The sequence below is a fragment of the Ammodytes marinus genome, assembly GCF_949987685.1.
Source record: "Ammodytes marinus genome assembly, chromosome: 3".
In the NCBI taxonomy this organism is placed as follows: domain Eukaryota; kingdom Metazoa; phylum Chordata; class Actinopteri; order Uranoscopiformes; family Ammodytidae; genus Ammodytes; species Ammodytes marinus.
In genome coordinates this window covers 15,261,787-15,282,976 of record NC_137232.1, presented here as the reverse complement: position 1 = coordinate 15,282,976, position 21,190 = coordinate 15,261,787, and the positions used below count along the sequence as shown (strand labels likewise).

At 41.8% G+C, this 21,190-nt stretch overlaps 1 protein-coding gene across 2 annotated transcripts; it reads left to right on the top strand.

The window, feature by feature from the left end:
• The first annotated feature begins 1,327 nt into the window (after positions 1-1,327).
• Positions 1,328-16,166, top strand: zc3h4 (zinc finger CCCH-type containing 4). 2 transcript variants are annotated; one of them, XM_080025287.1, is made up of 14 exons: positions 1,328-1,597; positions 6,211-6,535; positions 6,730-6,843; positions 7,035-7,239; positions 7,659-7,849; positions 8,292-8,388; positions 8,647-8,783; positions 8,932-9,048; positions 9,314-9,425; positions 9,560-9,669; positions 9,981-10,450; positions 10,824-11,107; positions 11,356-11,604; positions 12,237-16,166. In XM_080025287.1, exons 1-14 carry the CDS (start codon positions 1,518-1,520, stop codon positions 13,901-13,903), a joined length of 4,158 nt encoding a protein of 1,385 aa, XP_079881413.1. In that variant the 5' UTR covers positions 1,328-1,517; the 3' UTR covers positions 13,904-16,166. The 2 variants fall into 2 exon arrangements, with proteins under 2 accessions (XP_079881413.1, XP_079881412.1); XM_080025286.1 differs by having other exon boundaries at positions 8,647-8,822.
• Positions 16,167-21,190: the final 5,024 nt, after the last annotated feature.

The window sequence follows — 21,190 nt, the reverse complement described above, 5'->3', positions numbered from 1 at the left end:
AACTTTAAGTGTAACTTTAAAATATAGTTGTTAACCCACGGTTCAGTTGTACTATCCTTTCCTTTATCACATCCATTATTATTATGGCGTTTAGTGGTGTCGTGGGTAAATTCTCCCCTGAGTTATGTCCTATGAGCCTAATTTACTTCTTGCAATCCAATCATTCTAAAGGGTTTATGTTTCCCTGCTATTTTAAATTATTCCTATCTAGGCAGCAGCATTAGGTCTATGTTAACAGCCATGGCTTACAGTATATGTGTGTAGCTATATGTTTTCTATTGCACAATCTAAAACATCATGTTTTTGAGTTATTAATAACTTTCCCCCAATGTTTACCCAACGCTCTCATTCCCCCACATGCAATATACTATTATTGTAGCTATACTAAAGACATGTATATTTGATAAGATCCCAAAGGCAAAGTATTTTATGTATCTGTTTATAGTGTATATGTTTAATCCTAATTATTGTGAGTCTGACCTCCTGACTCGTTGTTCATTATACGTTAATTTGCATGTGGTAATTTTAGCAAATACAAAATGAATACGATTTTAAATGAATAATGAATGTGAATCTCTAAAGCATAAAGTGAATTTAAATAATAATCTCATGTATTTTTTACTTAATCTTAAAACTATATGTTGTAGACGTTGGACTGTTTTTCTTACATGCGGTATGTTGTAAAATAAATTGAATTATCTTTTTTTTAATAAAAAATTATACTGTTAAAGGTGCAGTGTGTAATATGACATCATCAAGTAAGTTCTAGAAAGTTCTAGAATGCAACGCTCTGGGTAACCCCACCCCTTTCGAATAATAACAGAAGCTACAGTGGCCTTCAAGGACAAGAACAATTCTACATTTTAAACAATGCACCTGATGACATTCCAACTATGACACTTCCAAAATGGCGGTGACAAGGCCTTGGTCCAAAGTATGGAGAAATATGGACATATATGAGACCCTTTCTAAGGAAAAAAATAATAATTCTAAAAAAAAACAGCTGTTATGCATTAATTAAACGTACTTATGGATATTATAATCATTTTCTACAAAATCTGATGGGAAATATAACCCAATATTCTACACACTGCAGGTTTAACTTAAGCAGATTGCGATTCTGTGTCACCTTTTGTCGGAAAGTGCACCTGCGAGACAACATTTTGGGCTGAATTTACCCGAGCATTACTCTATTCGGTAATTTCCGTGAGATGGGTACAAGAACGTTATTCGTCATGATGTCATCCTCGGGAAAACCCGCCCTCTTTCTCCTCGGAGAAGACCGTCAGCCATTTTAAGTTGAACAGTCGTCATTTCACATCGCTACAGTAGGACGGAGAACGTCAGGACTCAATTTCATCATATTTCTCTTACAACTGTAGTGGAGAATTGCCTACTATGAACAGAAACTCTTCCTGAAATCAAAAACAAGTAGATCCTAGTGAAGTGACGCATAAGCCAGTTGTTTCCAGTGTCGAGTTGTAATTTTTTTTGCACCTCAATGTAGCTAGAGGAAAATGGCTGTGGAAAGCATGACTGTCCATCCAAACTCCCCAACTACCAACCACGAACACAACAGTCTCCTGACTGACGAAAGGTCGAGTAATTCTACAGTCATATATCTAATGACATTATTTTATTTGTCCTGTGCTTTTACACAAAAAGCCCGGGGTTTCTTTTTCCTTTTTTTTCTGTCAGTGGGATTAAACTCGCCTTTTCTGGAAAACGAGTACAGAGGTAAAGAACGCCATGTTGACACGACAACGCCAACTGGGGAGGCCAAAAAAAATGGCACGAGGGATTAACGTTTGTCCCTTTATTTTATTAACGTTATCACAATCAACGTTTAACCAACGGTCCATCGACTCAGCCAAACGCTGATTAATCATATCTTCACCGCCATTCTTAGCCAATTCAACGGTTATAAAGCATCGCTTAAATACTCGCCCTTTGATAAGAAAAAGTAAACTTACTAATTAACGTTAACTAAATAATGGGTGTCGTCGACAATCGCTGTAATAACAATACTGCCAATTATTACAGCGGTCCTATTTTTAGGCTAACTTAGCAACGTTAGCTTTTTGGCTAACGATAACGGAGAGGGGCTAAGCTAATGGCTAAGTTAACCGTTTTTGTTGATGGTAATTAGCTATTTATTTAACGTTTCCAATCGCCGTACCGTTGGGTTAAAGATGGCGTTAATTTAACATCGACATAGCAGCTTGATGAACATTAGTCAATCTTTTAAATTAAATCAATCGGGTCCCATCTTTTCGTTCCGTTAGCGTAATGGGAAGCAACTTCTGTCCTATCAGCTGCTCTACGCACTTAAAAATTGTACTCTAGTCGTATTTATATCTTAATTATTAAGGGGGGGGAATCCTCTTCAGATCATTCGAATGTCTTAATTTATTTCCCTTTATAGGATAATATGTCAGCTATTTCTATATTGTTTTTTTAAAATTATTTACTAATCTTTGTCGTATATTTGTTTGAACGCTTCTTGTTGGTCATGCATATATGCGTCTAACTTATCAACTTTATTCACAGTCGTGCCCACACTGATTCGTCCAAAACATCCACAAAAGTTCTCCCTCCCCCCAAAATGTGTAAAAAGTCTGCAAAGCATCCCAGAAGTGTTTCCAAGTCAAACACAAAGTTCCCTTTTTTCCCCAACAGTCCTCAGTTGGTAAAATCTGCTGAATGTTTACCCAGTTTGGCCCCATGTCCAAGTCCCACAGACCCCAGTAGTGTCCCAGAGCGGTTAGGGAAAAACCCCTATCAATGGGTTTCAGTGCAAAATGTGAAGAAATCCTGTCACAGTAAGTATTCCCCATTTTAATCATGGCCCTTTGCTATTGGACTTAATTGTTGACTTATCCACTGTGCTAATAATGTACCATAATGCATGGTAAAGCCTTAATAGACATGAATAGTCGTGTGCTCTGTTGAACTTCTCACAGTTGAGATTTTACTGTTGATGAATACGAATCTAACCTTTTTTTTGGCATAGATCACATGGTTGATCGACAGTGCACCTAGTTTATGTGTGTAGGATCTAATCAATAACTTAAGTGAATAATGGTTCTCTCTTCACAGGTCTTATAAACTATCTTAAACGCTGACCTGACAATACATTTTTGACTGAGCATAGAAAAGTCGGGATGAATTTTGTTTGAGTTGTAAGTTGTTTTCCCCCCAAGTGGCACATTGTTGGCAGCAGGTGATATGTTTGTATAGTATCTCAACAGGCCAGAGAGGCCATCAGCTTTTCCCATAGTGAATCCCAGCCGCTCCCTATTCACTGCAACCTGTTTCCATAACACAGGCAGATCCCTGTGCTATGATAGAGAGCCCTTCATTTTTGCCAGGAGAGTTTTCCTTGTGACTAGCCTGTGTTCCCGAATCTCACATATTTTGGTTAACTGCCAGTGTCATAGCACATGCCAACAGTGAGGTAGAGGACTGAGATGAGATTGTTGTGTTTGGATTCAAAGCTGGTGCAAGTCAAAGAACCTGTTAAGAGTTAGGCCAAGTGTTTTAGGCCGGGAAGATAAAAAGCCGTTGAAATATGTTGAGGAAAAATGCTCATGGTTTGTTTGTGTCTGAGCTTGGCTTGAGCCAATAATGGTAGAAAACAGCATAATGTTGTATAGGTTTAAACTACTTTGCATTGAAGGACAGATGAAAGATGGTTAAAGGAACTAAGACATTTTATCAGGGTGGGTAGAGCAAGTTTTGGATTTTCTCTTGTTCCTTAGCACAACTAAAGTAATCCAAATATGACACAGATTTGGTTTGTTTGTCCTGGACTATGCTCTATTACAAACAGCAGATAACAGGATTTTGTCCGTAGAGCAACTTCAGGTGTTATGCAAGAGGACTGTTCTGAAAAATACAGCTTTTCTAAATGACCTGTACAACGTTGACGCTTATGACCCTTCAAATCTGGGAACAAGGACTGACAAAGGGGTGTCAATCAGCAAAGTTATCCAGATAATTGAGTGAAGCAACCTCTTGGAGCAGATGTTTTTGTCTCCTAGGGGTTTCAGACTTAACAGTCTCTGGACTTCTCTACAAAGTTCAAATATGATGATTTTACTAAGTCTGTATTGAGTACAAAGCTGTGTGGGTTAAATTTGTTGGTTGTTTTGTTCCTGGGTTGAAATAAAATAATGAGTAGCATTCAGTGGTAGCTGGAATCAAGTTAGTGACTCAGTCTTGGCTCTCTTGCTCTGTAGTTTAATATTTGTTCTGTTACAGACGAAGCAAGTTTTATTAAGGCTGAATAGTGTGCTTCACTCCAGAGGAAACTGGTGTGCTGAGGATGTGGTAGTGCAGCTGACACTTTGCCTCAAAAAGCAGGTTGATTACACCCAGCACCTGCCTTGTGTCAGCTCCCTGTTGGCTCTTCACAAGGCAAAACCAGTCTGATTTATTTCATTAATAGGTGGAATCCTGTTCACATCAGCCTGGCCCCAGGCCTGCTGCATACTCTACTTGTTAGCCTACTTTGGGTGTGGAGCTTTGTGGGAGAGACAGAATGTTAATAGTCAAATAGGGACTCTTAAATATCTATGTCTTTGTTGTTACTTAAATGTGACCCATGTTTTAACCCGTGCCATAAATTACTTCACACCCCTGTCCTGCAACTGAAAAGGGTCAGTAGTTGGTTGTGGTTTAGTGCTTGGGAAACTTCTCAGAAATTGGTGGATTTTAGGAGGAAAACGCTCTTCATCTGAATATTTATTATGATAATCTTATCAGTGTTAATGTCTAAACCATGTGAGTGTTTTTAAAATTTCCCAAACATGGATATTTTTTCTCTTCTTTATTGAACATTATTTATTGCTGTTTTTCTAAAACTACGTTCTCCCTTTCACTGGTCTTCACTGTGTATTGCCTGCTCTCAGACAGCAGTCGCTGCAGGAAGAGGCCTGCATGTGATCCATGTCAATTAGGATCTCATGGCTTTGCTCACATTGCCTCATGTGAGAGGGTCCTACTCTGGCATTTGACCACCGTAACTGCCCAGTTGTCCTTAATACCCAGTCTGTACCACAAATACTAAAGTACAGTTTGGATCTCCTTGGCCATGGGCATGTGTGCATACTAGATGGCACCCCAAAACTCCACTAGAACAGATCGCTGGTGTTTTCACATGTTTTAAAATGGTAATTACATACGAGTGATACATACAAAATGACATAGTGTGCAGATAAATCCAATTAGAAAGATTTTGAATTGAGATGTTAGTAATAGTTTGTCTTGAATAGTTTCCCTATGCATTAATGGCAAGGTCGCTCATTGGTATGTGTGCATCATTTTGTGTATTTGAACTCAGAATTGGATGTTTTGACTTTTTATTATGTGGAAGCTTGTTTGGATGTTGATCCTAATGATCCGATGTGCAGGCCAGACTAGAGGCATTCGTCATTTTGCTGAGTTAGATGCATGATTGCAGAAAGTGCTTTTCAGTGGTGTTTGACATTGTAGTGCGGCCTTCACCATACTTTTGTTTGGAGTTGTCCCTTTCAGACGATTCCTTAGTTCACTGGTATTATCTTCACATTTTGAAGGGGATTCATACGTGGAATTGTAGCATCTGTGCATATAGGAAAATACACCTGTAGTTTTAACATGCAAACATCTGTGAGAAATAGAGCTGCTGTGTAAATACTCACAGGTGTGCATTTTATGCCGCATGACACGAGTTGCCAAATGTTTCACACAGTTGTTTTTGTATTTGAATTCAAAGCCTTGTAAAACATTTGAGTTTCAGAAATCTCCATGATAGAGTTCAATAGATGCTTCAAGGGACATTCAAAGAATCAACACCCCACTCCAACCACTATACCACAAGCGCCCTCGTTTCTGATACTTTGTTGAAAAATACTGTTGTACAACTATTTGACTCACAAATATATAAAATTGCGACTAACGGCGGCGTTGGAGAAATTCCGAATCCTTAAACCATAAACTTACGCTTAAATGTAGAACTTGCGACAGCCTTACCAAACCTCTGTACTCATTTTCCAGACTGCTGAAAACTCTCTACTAAATTTAAGTTTTAAGTTTTTTTCACTCCATTGTGTTTTATCATTTGATTAAACTATGTTTGACCTGAAACTTAAGAGGTGTCGGTCAGACTGAGCCTCATCCCACGAAAAGATGACGTATTTAACTTGCTTCCTCTTTGTCCATGTACAGGCCAGAGGAGGGAGAGTTGGAGGAGGGTGAGTTGGAAGATGATGGGGGTGAAGTGGTGGAGGAGGAGATAGGTGGAGGTCCATCAGCAGCAGCAGTAGAAGTGGTGGGACCAGGACCAGGGGGAGAAGTGGTGGATGATGCAGGCGGAGGAGGAGGAGGAGGAGGGGAAGCCGGAGTGGAGGTGCCTCGGCCAAGTCGAGAACGCCACGGCAGCAGCAACTCTGAAGAAGACAGATCCCACCGCCGCAAGAGGAAGAGAAAGAAAGAGAAGGAGCGAGAACGCGAGAAGAGGAGGGCCAAGAAGAAACGCAAATCCAAACACAAAGTAAGAATGTTCACAGCTATTTATTCTATTTTATTTATGCAGATCATTTCATTGAGACATAGGGTCTTATTCTCAAGAGACACCCATATATAGATCTGTAATACACCCACCAAGTCTGTATTCATCTGAACACCTGTCTATATCTACTTCCTTTCTCTAAATATATCTGTTTTCACAATCTCTTTCTCTCTCAGCGTCATGCCTCCTCTGATGACGACCACTCAGACTTCAGCGATGACTCGGACTACAGTCCCAGTGAGAAAGTCAGGAAGTACAACAGAGAGTACAGTCCACAATACCCCCCCGCTGTAAGTCTAAACAACATTACAATCTCCACACACTCAGATGGGTTTAAAGTCAAATCAACTTATAAGGTTTAAATATTATCAAGGAGATATTATAGTCACTGTCATGTGCAATGCTAGTACTTTAATGTGCAATTTGTAAAATTATTTCTCTTCTGGTCAAAAAATCACCCAATACGTTTCCTTGTCCTTAGCCTCATGGGGGATACGAGCGGGGCTCAAAGAAGGGCAGCTACATGAAGATGGACAAGCAGAGTTACGGAGGCTACGAGGAATATGAAGAGGAGAACTTTGAGGGAGAGGAAGAGGAGGAGATCGGGGAAGAAGACTATGATGACTTCGCCAAGGAGCTCAACCAATACCGCAAAGCCAAGGAGGGAGGAGGCGGCCGTGGACGGGGTGGGTCTAGAATAGATGTGTTACATATTCTTCTGCTTGTTAAATATTTACCATGCAGAGAGATTCAGTCCAGGTTCAGTGAGATTTAAAACAGTGGATAGTATTCCCCTACACTACATTTATAACAAATGTCTATTTCTTTGAGGCATAATATTGTAATTTGAAAGTGAAAAAAATATATATATATTTTTTTAAAGTAATTGAAGGGCATTAGGAAAGAAAAAACCCAGTGTGTTAAAGAAGCTTGGTAGCAGTTTCATCACCTGTGTTTTACCTGAGACTGTTTCATTCGCACAGTTGTAAACAGACAAAGCAGTTCATTTGCTTAAAGTTTCCTATCAATCCAAATTCCACCGATACGTTTGAAACTTATCTGACTGTAGCTGACTCTCTTCTCAATTCTCTCTGTATTGTCTTAGGGGGTCGCGGTCGTATGAAGAACCCTCGCGGCCGTGGAGGAATGAGAGGAGCGAGGAGAGGGAGAGGGGGAAGCAGAGGAAGAGGTGGAGGAGGGCGAGGAGGTGGAGGAGGAGGTGGTGGTGGAGGAGGTGGTGGTGGAGGAAAAATGGGAGGAGACGACGAGGGAGAAGGCTATGTAGAGGAGATGGAGGTAAGGCTTTGAATTCAAAACAGACCTGTTTTCTATTTGCTTTGGTCCAAGTCCAGAAAAAAGTTGTTATTCACTTCTGTTATTTTGCGTATTTGTATTTGAATATACTTAATTTGCTTATCCGGGTTAGACAAACATTTTAAACAGAAAAGTTAATATTATAGCTATTAATGGAATAATATTCTGAATAACTAATAATGTTTTTAAGTCCTTATCACCTATTACAATTGTACAAATATTTACAAATTAAGAGCCCTTACCACGATGCTGTCACGTCTCAGAACCTTTACTCTAGCTTTACAGACATTTAGCTATTCAAACATAATGTGATATTTAGGGGTAAAAAGTTGCATTACTTTTAAATTCAAACTGATGCTTAAAGTTGAAGCTTCAATAAGGAGGGACACTCATTGAATGACACGTGTTAAATCTGCTCTTACAGTTTGGAGAAGATGATTATGAAAACATGGGGGATGACGACTACGATGACTACCCCAAAGATTTCAATCAGTACAAGAGGGGCAAAGACAGAGGCAGAGGTGAGTGGTTCAGGTTTATGCATGTGTGATAGTGATAATTGAGTATGGAAGAGTGTTGTTAGGACTTTATTAATACCGAAATAAATACTGATATTTTTAACAATACATATTGATACTCTTATTAATACTACTCTCCATAATTTGAAGCAACAAATAAGGAAAATACATGAAAAGATTCAACAGCTATTTCATTAGAAATTGTTGGCAGAAATAATGTATCTATGAATGAGGCTTATGTTATGTCTATTTGTTGACCAGGAGGTCGAGGCGGCCGCGGTCGAGGGAGGGGTAAAGGAGGACGGGGAATGATCAGAGGAGGGAGAGGTCGAAACCGCGGGAGAGGAAGAGGAGAAATGGGCCATGAAGACGACAACAACGGAGACATGGACAACGGGGTAAAACCTTGTCTTACTGTTAGGACATCAGTATCCAAAGTAGGTTAAAGGAAAGGCAGCTGCCTTGAGGATACATTTCTTTATTTGTATGATGATATGATGAATTTCATGTCCTTTTTTAACACTCTGCTCTTGTGTGTGTTTTTAGGATGGAGGTGGAGGAGGTGATGGACCAGGAATTGGGAGGAGAAATCATAATGAGAAGCACCAGGATAAGAAAGGAAAGGCCATCTGCAAGTACTACATCGAGGGGAGATGCACCTGGGTAAGATAGCATGAATGTTAATGCTGTTTTTGCTTGAAATTTCCACATTAAAGGAGTCACGGTTTGGACTTTATAACATTGAACGTTTTGTGATTTTGACCCGTCATGAATGCTAGCTCGCTGGCTCAATTCCAACATTATGTATATCAGTCTCTTATTTTAAATCGCCCATGCTCAGTGTATTTTTTTTAGTTAGCTCTCTCAAACTGTTAAGTCATGAGCGATCACAGACACAGATTTCATCCTAACCTTTTCCTTTCACCAGGGGGACCACTGCAACTTCAGCCACGACATTGAGCTGCCCAAGAAGAAGGAGCTTTGCAAATTCTACATCACTGGATTCTGTGCCCGAGCCGACCACTGTCCTTACATGCATGATATCCTTTACTAAATATCACAAAATTGCATTAACCTCAGAATTCAAACAAGGGTGTATAGAAAATGTGTGGTCCATATGGGTTTCGGTTATGTCTGTTCTTTTTGTGAGTGTTTCTCCTTGACTCCCTGCTACGTGAATTCCCCTGTAAGCTGTTTCACACCACGGGGAACTGTGTCAACGGAGACGAATGCATGTTCTCCCATGACGACCTCAATGACGACACCCAGGAACTACTCAACAAGGTACGTCCCCTGAAACTGCACCCCACTCTCTCAAACATTATCCTGGAAAAGCAAACTGGTTCTGGAAATGTTCCTAAGTTGAACCAACTACGAAGCCAGCACTAGAACCGACCCAGAACTAGAACCTGCTTCACGGGTTATAAAAGGCCTCAAAAAAATATATATGTGGTTTCTATAAAGATCTCAAATAAAGTGAAAAACGTTTTTTAAATCATATGGTAAAAATGACAGCAACAATAACTTTGTTCGGTATAACGAGAAAATATTTCAGATAAACTTATCAGTGGATTGTTTGTGACCTTGTTTTCCAGATGCTGGCGGAGGACGCAGAGGCTGGAGCTGAGGATGAGAAAGAGGTGGAGGAGCTGAAGAAGCAAGGGATCAACCCTCTCCCCAAACCCCCTCCTGGAGTGGGCCTGCTCCCCACCCCTCCCCGGCCTGGTCCTGTTGACAACAACTCAGGGCCTCAGGACTTCAGCGGGCCTCCGCTGAGTGACTTTCTTTCTGGGCCTAATCAGATTCCCCTTCCCAACAAATGTCCCCAAGGACCAGCGCCTGTCCCTGGCCCTATGCCCTGTGCTGGTCCCCCTGTCCTCAGCCCTGAAGGGAATCCCTTCCAAGGCGGGCCCCCAAATCTCAACGTCCCCCCTCCACACATGGGCCCCCCACCGCCCTGTGGAGGAGGAGGGGGAGGAGGAGGCGGTGCAGGGAAGAAGATCCCCTCATTGTTCGATCTTAAAGTTCAGCCGACAGGACAGCTGGCTCACAAACTCGCCGTCAGGTAAGACCTCAGAAAACAAATATCAGGACTTTTCATATTTACCTCTGTGGAACATGGAGCTGGTCATCTAATCTGGAGTACAAATACATTTTTTTATTTTATTTTTATTTTACTTAGCCAGTCAACCCATGGGCCCTAACCTAAACCTAGGCTAATTTAACAGGAATGGTTAAAGGTTAAAAACATGATGCGCTGCTGTACAACACTACCACTAGCTATGATCTCAGTAATACACATAAAATGTGGCACTCGTTAAGTCCCACTAGAGTCTCTACTTTCACTGAAGGCGTTTAACCTTCTAGCTTAGATTAGAATTGATTTCTAATTTTCCCTTTGAGATAAATCCTAACACCATCTCTCTCTCCTCCATCAGGAGCCAGACTCCCACGACAGCAGGTCAGACCCCATCACCGGGACCCCCAGGCGGGCCTCCCCCTCGCTTCCCTCCCCCTCCGGGCATGATGCCGCCTGACATGCAGAACATGATGAACCAGGGCCCGCCGCCCAACATGGGGCCCCCGATGGGATTCCCTCCTGGGGACGGGCCGCCACATGGGGGCGCTATGCCTCCAGGGCCTCCTCAGGGCGGAGGGAACTTCTTCAATAACTTCTTCAATCAACAGGAAGGCATGCAGATGGAGGGAGTTGTGGAAGAAGGTGAGTGTGAATTTTATTTTTTTATTAAAGATTTTATCAGCAGCAAAATTGCTGTACACTATACAGCAGAACATGATAACATAATTTTCTGTTTTTAATAAAAACATATATAAAAAATATATATAAATACAATTAAAATATATTATAAAAAATAAAAATGTATATTGGGCAGGAAAAAGATGCATTATAATTTTAAGGTGATTTGTCAAAGTTCTGTACTGATGAATAAACTTACCGTTCCCTGTCAGGTGACAACTACCAGGGATTTGGTGGCATGGACGAGAGAGGAGGAGCAGGGGCGTTCGGTAACCAATCAGGTGGCCAAGAAGGTTCTGCCAATGGAGCTTCAGCCAATCAAGGAGGGATGTCTGTGCCGGACTTCCTGCCTCCAGCGCAGCGCGTTCTGTTCATGAGGATCCAACAGAAGCAGCAGGAGGAAGAGGAACGAGCTCGCAGGATCGCAGAGGGAGGAGCAGAGAAGAGAGGAGACGCCGAAGGTAGAACAAAAAAAATCATCCTGTTTAGAAACTGTTAATCACTCATTTGTTAATAATAATAATATAATAATAAATTTTATTTATATAGCGCTCTTCTCTCACTCAGAGCGCTTTACAAAAGCAAAACAATAAACAAACAAAAATGTCATGTAGAGTTGGGTTGGTGGGTGAATTAGGGGTAGGCAGAGGAGAAGAGATGGGTCTTGAGTTTGGACTGGAAGATGGTGAGGGACTCAGAGTCACGGATATGTTGGGGGAGGCTGTTCCAGAGCCTGGGAGCTGCCCTGGAGAAAGCTCTGTCACCATGTTATAGATAGTTATAGTCGTCTTTTTCCTAATCTTTAGTCACAAAAAATTCTACTTTCATTTTAAATACGGGCCCGAGCAAACTATCAAGATTTAAAACCCAAACATGTTTGGGGCGTTTGTGGCACAGTGGTTAGAGCATACCCCTAAAGGCTCAGGCCTTGCAGCAGACTTTGGTTCGATTCCGACCCGGGTCAGTTCTCTGCATGTCTTCCCCTCCTTCCCCCATTTCAACTCTGTCTCTCCAAATCTGTCTAATAAAGAAAAAATGCCCAAAAGTAATCTTAAAAAACAAACAAACAAACATGTCTCTCTCTCTTTCTTAGGCGACTCAGGGAACTGGTACTCGAGTGAGGACGAGGATGGCGGTGGTAGTGTGACCTCTATCTTGAAGACGCTCCGTCAGCAGACCCAGGCTCCTCAGAAGCCTGACGGCCCTCGTAGCGACCCTCGCCTGCTGAAGGCCTCTCCTGCTGCCCCCCCTCCTCGGCCAGCGGACCCCCGCTTGGCCCGGGACCCTCGCCTGTCTCGTGCCCCAGAGCCAGACTCACTGTCTGTACCTTCTGCCCCCGGACCGCCTGCAGACCCGCGTCTAGCCCGGCTAACTGCTGCTCAAGCTGCGGCCGCTTCTCTCTCGCCCCCTACTCCTAAACCAGAGGCTCCTCTGGTCTACAAGCCCCCGCCGCTCACCGCCCCGCCAGCGGAGGAGGAAGAGACGGAGCGCGTCCTACGGGACAAGCCCGTGCCCATTCCTCTAGACCCGCTCATGGGTATGGCTCTGAGAGACCCACGCTCACAGCTGCAGCAGTTCAGCCACATCAAGAAGGACATTATTCTCCACATGCCGGCCTTCTACAAAACCATCACCTGGTCTCCTGAAGATCTCATCCCGATCCCTATCCCCAAACAGGACCTCCTCCCACTCCCACCGGGCATCCCTCCTGTCTCCTCTATAGACATGCGTGTGGTCCGCACTCAGAAGAACATCCACTCTGCCCCACCCCCCCCTGTACTGCCCCCTCCCCCCGTGGACCCCCCTGGCCCCTCTACGTCCCTCCCAGACTTTGAGTTACTCTCTCGTATCCTGAAGACGGTCAACTCCAGCCCGTCCCAAACTCCCTCCCCTCCCCTCTTACCCCCTCCCAGCACCCCTGTGTTGCTGCTGGCCCCACCTCCACCTATTCCCCCTACACCTGTAGAGAAGCCTGTCGACCCCCGTATGGCCCGTAATAAAAGCCTTTCAGACCCACGTCTCCAGCCTCAGAAATCAGCTCTGAAGCAACCTTCAGATCTGGCTCCTCCTCCTGTCCCCTCTACCTCTCCATCCACAGTATCCACTCCCTCCCCCCCTACCATCGCCCCCTATGACCCCAGGCTGCTCTCCTCCGGTGGGGCAGCAGGGCGCGGTGTGGGGCCCGGGGCGCCAGGGGGCGCCAGCGTGCTGAGTGGCATCAGTCTGTATGACCCTCGGACTAACAAACCAGGCAGCCCCAGCACTGGCACTAGCACTAGCAGCGGTACTAACAATTCCCCTAACTCAACCAGTACAGAATCCAAACCCAGTGAACCCGCCCCAACGGCTAAACCCAAGTCCAAAGAGCCGCTGTTTGTTCGAAAGTCTGCGTTGGACCAACCGGAGCCAGAGAAAAGTGAGCAAGGGACCGATAGATACAACAGCTACAACAGGCCTCGACCCAAGCCTGCTCCTTCGCCTAACGCCGCAGCCCAAGGAGGGCCTAATGCAGGTGGGGGAGGGGCTCCTGCTCCAGGAGCTGCTGCTGGGGAACAGGGGGGGCCCACGGGCGTCCACAACCTCCCAGTATCCACTCTTTTTGGGGCAGTGAAGCAGGCGGCTAAGGCCGGAGGGACAGGTAGTCCATTTGGAGGCAACAGCCCGGTGCAGTCTGAGCAGACGACCGCAGAGCAGGACAAGGCCTCACTTAAGGAGGTTTTCAAAGGCTTTGACCCCACAGCCTCGCCCTTCTGCCAGTGACCCCCACCCCACACACACAACCCCCCAATCCAACACATGAATCCTACAGCCCATCATGTGGTCGGCTGTTTTAAAGTTTTTTTTTGGACACTGAACAGATCAGTGAAAAGGAAAAAGAAAAAGCGCACTGAGGCAACTGCCTGCTAGACTGGTCAAGAAGACAACTTATACACACACACACACACACTTTACCACAGTGTTGAAGATTCAGATTCTATAAAAGACTCTTGGGTTATGGGAAGGGGTTTAAAATTTAATCTCTAAAGCTCTATTTTAAACAGACTTTATTGATGTATAAATAAATGTATTCTCTTCATCTCAATGCTTAATGCAAACAGTTATTCATACAGCAGCAGAAGCACATGTATATGCTATGAACATTTTAGCGTCACATCTTTCATTTGAGTTCCTCTGCTCTATTTGTTGTACAGTTTCTCCTCTTTCAACTGTTTGAAGTGCTTGTCTATATATTTTTGGACAGTCAAAGTTGACAGTGCTCTTGGCAACAGATAAAAACATGGGATACATATCTCAATTTTGCCCAACAAGATATTGCTTGCTTGTGGTGTTTTTTGTGATTAAATGAACAGCACTGGGGCAACTCCTTTTAACACTGTTGCCTTTAAGAAACAAATCACCATCTGTGTCACTGCCTTTGCATTCATTGTCCTCTGTAACTCCTTATTTTGTCATTATGAGTCACCATGTCACTATTGCAAATACCTAAACTTAAATTTATATTCTGCTTTTTTTTAGTATTTATTTTTCTACTTGTTTGCACTGTCAGTTTGTGTCCTCTTAGGACTGTATAAATGTTTTTAATGTCTGTAGCTCCTCCAGCTGTTCATATACTGTTTCATTTCAGGTATTTAGCTCTTACCCAAAGCAGGTAGCTTCGCTGGTACTTTCAGTGTGACCTCTCTCACCACTACTCATTCATTTTTATACAGTTTTCACGTGAATACTTTGTTTTATCGGTATATTAAAATGGAGAGCCTCCTTAAAAAAAATAAAAAATTACAGCTTCTGTTCAAAAAAAGTGGTCGTACAAACACTTCCCCACGTTCCTGTCCAGTGGCAGATTTTTAGCTAGATGGTGGTAAACCAAAGCATCAGTAAGAAAACATCTAATTAATGGGTTTTTCTCTCTGCTGAAAAGTTGATTTCTAAGGCTCAGTTATACTCATAATTTAGTCAGTGTTGGGTGGTTGACACTTTTTTATTTTACCTTGATCAGAATATGACACTTAAATTCAATGAAACACAATTCACCATCTATCCTTTAGCTTTAAGTTAATTGGTTTTTATCAACTGCTTTGTTAAGAATATATATAAAAATAACGTTCAGGACAGCACTGCTGCTTTTAGAGAGTGGTTGGTGGAATGAAATAGTTTGCAGCCTTACAGCTTCAACTGTTGACAATCATAAACTAGACTTGGACCTAAAATAATTTAATGCATCAAGTTTTTGCATTGATTTCTACAGGTGCTCCCTCTACTGTCAGTCTAAACTCTGCATGAAAACAGTCATTCCAACCTTTATAAAACAGGCAAAAGAAGTGCATACTTCATGTTAGAAATGTTCATTTGGGATGGCTTTTAAAATATTTTCTCTAGAACCTCCCATCATAGTTTCTACCACTTATAAACAGTTTGCAGTTACACATTAAGTGCAGCATCTGAATCAGGGTGAGGAGCAGCAGTTATTAGAAAATGTATTTGTTTGAAAATCTTTAAACGTGGGTTGACTGAAGAGGAGCTTATTGACGTTTTTGACTTCCAGAAGGTTTTAAGATTGTCTTCAACCGTTTGTATAAATGTTGATAATTTTAATTTATTTTTTTATACTCGGGTAAATATACTTCCTCACATGACATTTTTGAACTGAATCATTTCATATGTCAGGAATATGTGATTCGCAGCTCACCTCAGTCGGATGTAGGCAACCTGTAACCGTTTGCAGAGAGGAGAAAGATGTATTTCTTTTATTTGGTTTTGTGTATACAGATTTAAACTAACAAATAAATTCACTATTGCTTCTCTTGCCAGGCCTTGAAAAAGCCTGTTGGGAACCGGTCAGTTACACCAAGAGTGAAAGTTATGGTTGATTTGTATTTCCTTTCTAACTTTGTTTTATAAGTTTCTTTAGTTTTTTTCTTTCAATGTAAATTTGACCAGTATCCTGTCTTTGGAGGAGTTTTCTAACTGTACACTGTAGGTGAGGTTGTCGAAGTATTTAAATAAAGTTGATACATGATCAACCAGTTAAACCTCTTGTATTCTCTATTTTTATTAACTCAGTTGATTCATTTGATGTGGTTGGGATTTGGGTTTAATCAGTAAGTCTATGATCGTCATATAGCACAACAATTTTCTTTCTCTATTTCAGTCATGTTATAACGAGCGTGTATATAAACTTAACTTATTTTTGTTACAGTCTGTTGACTGTAAAAGCAGCTTAATATGTCAAATCTGTCATGTACTGTATGTCATCATAGGCTAAAATAAAGAGAAACTTGTGTTAGCTTTTGTTCCCCTTGTCATCTAAAATATGCAGTTTGAATGGGTATGTGCAGTGGTCATTTTTCCTGTGCAGACAACCCCTGGTGCTTATTATAAGCGACTAGGAGAAGCAGACGGGTTATGTTTAATTTACTTTAGTTATCAGGACCAATCAGGCGGGTTGAAGTTGTGGTCAGTGAATTGAACTTTCCCGTGACAACATCAACACGTTTCTTCATGAATAATGTGAAAACAATCAATCCTAAATCCTTTCATTTTGTCTAAGCAGGCGTGTTGATGCTGTTGCTATCTTTAGCCCTGCAGTGATTGAAGGCGTGAGGCCGTCAGCTCGGGAACTCTGTGGATTTGGATGGACACTCTGGCAGCATGCAGTGTTGTTTCCTGATTAGCCACCATGATCTAGTGACTCACTTCCTGCTTCCCTCCCATCCTGCAACACATGGCACCAGGAAGACCAGCCATTCATCCAGGACGTCAAAGGTTTCCTATCACACACACACACACACACACACACACACACACACACACACACACACACACACACACACACACACACACACACACACACACTGATCTGCCAGTTTATAAGGCACACCTATCAGGCTGCATGTTAGGCCTCTTTTGACCTCCTGAGCCACTGCTATTCATCACAGATTCTACAAAATATTGGATGTGTTCTGCATCAAACACAACTCTCTGCAATACATATGACATATAATAATGAATAATAATAATGGATTCGATTTATATAGCGCTTTTCAAGGCACTCAAAGACGCTTTACAGGGTTACAGGTTCCATTCATTCACACACAGTCATACTGGTGGTGGTAAACTACCATAGTAGCCACAGCTGCCCTGGGGCAGACTGACGGAAGCGTGGCTGCCATTCAGCGCCTACGGCCCCTCCGACCACCACCTCAAACATACAGCAGTCATACACATTCACACATATCATCGTTATTTTGAACAAATTACAGCAAGAAATCAAAATCGATACTTTCATACCCTCTATCTAATTCAGACATGTTATCCAACCTTTCACTCGCTTTTTGTTTTAAAAACCTCTCTCTATATTGGATCAGCCATTTTAAATTTTTTTCTTTTTTGTTGTTTTTTTTCACTTGAAATGGTTTTGTTTATAACATTCAATTATTCTGACATGGTTCTATGGCTCTTAAATCAATAATTCAATGTTGTTATGGTTTCGGCTCTCTTTTAAATCAGCTTGTTGTTGGACTGACTTTACCATGTTTATACTTTTGATTGATTCAATAATGGAGAAGGAGAAATCACAGACACTATTTTGTGATAACATCATGTTACATGATGCATTGTTGGTGGATTATTAAATCTCCATCTAACAAACAGAGATGCCCAAACCAGCACACACAAGCTAGAAATTCCGTTCAGCTTTACCAAATTCCACAGTAAGTTGTGACGTACATTATCACTTATTGAATGCAGAATGTGTTTGAAGGTAAGGGTGTTTCATAACTAGAAACCAAACTATGAATTCAGTGTTAACCTGCAAGTTAGAACAGCCAGGGATGAGAGTGATGCAGACTGAGGTCACAGTAGCACGGTGGGCAGACGTTACCACACACACTGTACCTGCCATATGAATCATTCTCTTTCCCATAGGGGTTTGTCCTGACAGAGACACACACACACACACACACACACACACACACACACACACACATACACTGTATAAATCCTGGAGACATCTATAATTAAGCTTGGTGGATTCCTGAACTGTGCAACCATCAGTCTTGTCACATGAAACATAGTTTTGCTTTGACTTGAAGCGTCAAAACAGTAAAACAGAGTAGAGAATTACTGTACAACCATGTTTGTAGGCTCCCACACAAATATATTGGAAAGGCCTAGTTAGCGATTTAATTAATATAATAAAAATATGAGGTATTTTGACTTTTAAGAACAACAAAGAAAACAGTGCGATTTCTACTGATTATTGGTATTAACTTTTGAGTTTAAAATGTTAAAACAAATTGAGTAAGTTGGACATTTGTTGCGTGTCTTCCCACAACCTGTCTCCGCTCATCTCCTATCTTTTCCCTGCTCTCATCTGTTGATTAAAGGCACAGAATATACCTTCAGGAAAATAAAAATCTTCAGTTTAATCAAATTATTTTAAAAACAAAACAACAACAGTTGTGTAGAATAATCAAATCATGATATTTAAAGCGACTCTTACCTTTGGTGCATTTTTACACTTTTTTTGGATTAGGTTAAAATGGAATTAATAAGGTAATTACACTCTAAAATATAAGACAGACCCACCAGGAGTAAAAACAAACAATGATTTCAATCTCATAATATTATGAAAAATATATATAAAATTCAACCAATCAAATCGTTCGGACCGAACGATTTGATTGGCCGACAGACCTGTTTGTTTGCGGTCTGCTTCTGTATTGCGCATTCTCAACTAGAGGGTTTGTTTTGATTCCACGGCAGACAGTACGGCAAGACGGCAAGTAGATGTGTGAGCGTTGCCGCAGTAAGCGATCATTCCACATGGAAACGTGTTTATCTGAGTTTAAATGTGAATCACCCGTGTGTGAGTATGTACATGCAGTCCCGATCGCTGTTATAATATAGTTTGCATGCGATTCGCGGGTCGCAACAGCTGTTGTAACGTCTCCTCACGAGCGGAGTTTAAACCTTTGTTCTTTTCCCGCCGCGATCTATATGCGACTGTGCCTGTGAAAGAAGGAAAATAAAGAGCGGATAAAACCCTACTCCTCCTCTCCTAGTCTCATGCTTATAGTCTGACGCCTTTGGCCATAAGTGGTATTCTGGCCGACACCTCTGAAGTGAAACCAGTGATACAAGCATGGAACAAGGGTGTGGGGGCATTGGAGGGAGGCGGGATGGTATGATAGTGCTGTAATTCTCAATTGCAGTATGGGTGTGAGTCCCTTTAAATAAACTTGATGCTGAAAATAAACAATTGTGCTTCCACGGTCAAAGTGGAGCAGTGATTTCTAAATATTACTCTGCAAATTATAACTATTTTCCCACAGTCCCTGAAACACTTGACTAGTTGTTTGTCTACAGTATCTTATATCAGTAATCTGCTTAGCTTCCTGTTGAGGGCAGCTACCTGCGCTGAGTGTAAATATAGAAGATGTGATCCTCTTAGAGAAGGGATTTGGAGATTGATGGCCTGTCAGCTGCAGTGCTGTTTCTGCAGTTGTTGGGGCGCCGTGTGTGAATACAGACGCCAGACCTTCAAGCTCCATTTAAAAGATGTGTTATGTCTCTCTCTCTCTGTTATGTCTCTCTCTCTCTCTGCTTGTTTGTGTCTGTCTGTCTGTCTGTCTGTCTTATTGTCCTTCTGGGAATCACCACAGCTTCATAAATGTCTCAATATTGTAAATAGTTCCCACATGTTTAACTAAACAGAGAGGAGGACAACAGGGTTTAGGAGATAATGGATCTATTCCACGGACAGGCCTGGCAATTACTATTAAAGAGCTTCTTTACTTAAAAAACTATTCAAATATTTTAACGGCAGCTCAGTTAATGCCATCATCTACGTCACACGGAGAATGAAAGTGAAGAACACATTGTTTTCCTGTGTACTGCGCCCACGCTCTCCGGTTTGGAAGTCTGTCTGGTTTTCTCTGTGAGCTGCTTGTTGTAAGCTGCTCAAGATAAGAGCGTCTGTGAAATGCCAAACAATTTACAAATGTAAATTCCTGCCCATGATTCTCTCTCTCTCTCTCTCTCTCTCTCCCTCTCTCTGTCTTTATGTATTGTGTTTTGAACTGAAAAGCTGTGAATTGGCTTTAAACATAACTGCCAAAATGACTTTCGAAATCCTGTCAAACTGCACCACTAACCTGTGGCAAAATACATCTGATATTATGTTTATGCTGTACAATATCTACACAATATTGAAGCCGTTTTATCATCCTGTTAATCGGACTAGTGAGAACTGTATGACCCAGTAGATAAAACACCTCATACTGTATGTAGCCTTCACTGTGTTATGACTTGATAGTTGTTATATCAGAGGGACGTACATGTCGCTGAGGACGACCTTATATGTCAGTTCTTGCACTGCAACAACACATTTGATAAGTATTTTATAAAGACATTACCATAAAACCTTTAATCAGTATCATCTTTACGATGAATGACTCATCTTCGGATGTTTTGTGCTTGAGAAGCAAGTTACATAAAGTACTCACTAAAAGTTTCCTATTGCAGGTGTTGAAGGCGCAAACTACAATCCAAATACAGGAAGTTAGAAACAAAATATACATGTTTGATGATTTCTTGAAAGGCAAGATTTGGTCCATATTTTGGATTATGCCCAACTGAACCCAAGGTGATATCAGTGATACAGTCAGATCATCCTCAGATTTACATCTTTTAAAATAGGGACTGTGCCTTAAAATAAAATAAAAAATGTCTGCCAAGTTTATACCAGGGCTGTTTATGGACTGTGATGTCATTTGTAACCTGGTGGTCATAACAACCTGAAGGTGAGCCTGCCAGGTGTCTGCTGCTTCACCTGCAGCATTCAGTGGACAGTGACCTCACAGTGCCATTCAGCAAATTAATCTCCAACCGAGTGTAACATTCAGCTATTTTCAGCTTGAAGGTCTTGTAACATGAACTGTAATTTCATTGGACTTCACGCCCTGCAAATATCAGCTTGTCCTTATATCCTTTTGTCTGCAAACATTCTTATGTATCTGTGTGATGGTAAAATTAACCTCAGAACTG

Bases quoted from the DNA above. Each gene is read 5' to 3' on its own strand.
- zc3h4 (XM_080025286.1), top strand. From the start codon at position 1,518: ATGGCTGTGGAAAGCATGACTGTCCATCCAAACTCCCCAACTACCAAC. The intron at 7,240-7,658 runs GTGGGTCTAGAA...GTATTGTCTTAG, and splicing joins AGGAGGCGGCCGTGGACGGG to GGGGTCGCGGTCGTATGAAG. The intron at 8,823-8,931 runs GTAGGTTAAAGG...GTGTGTTTTTAG, and splicing joins TTAGGACATCAGTATCCAAA to GATGGAGGTGGAGGAGGTGA.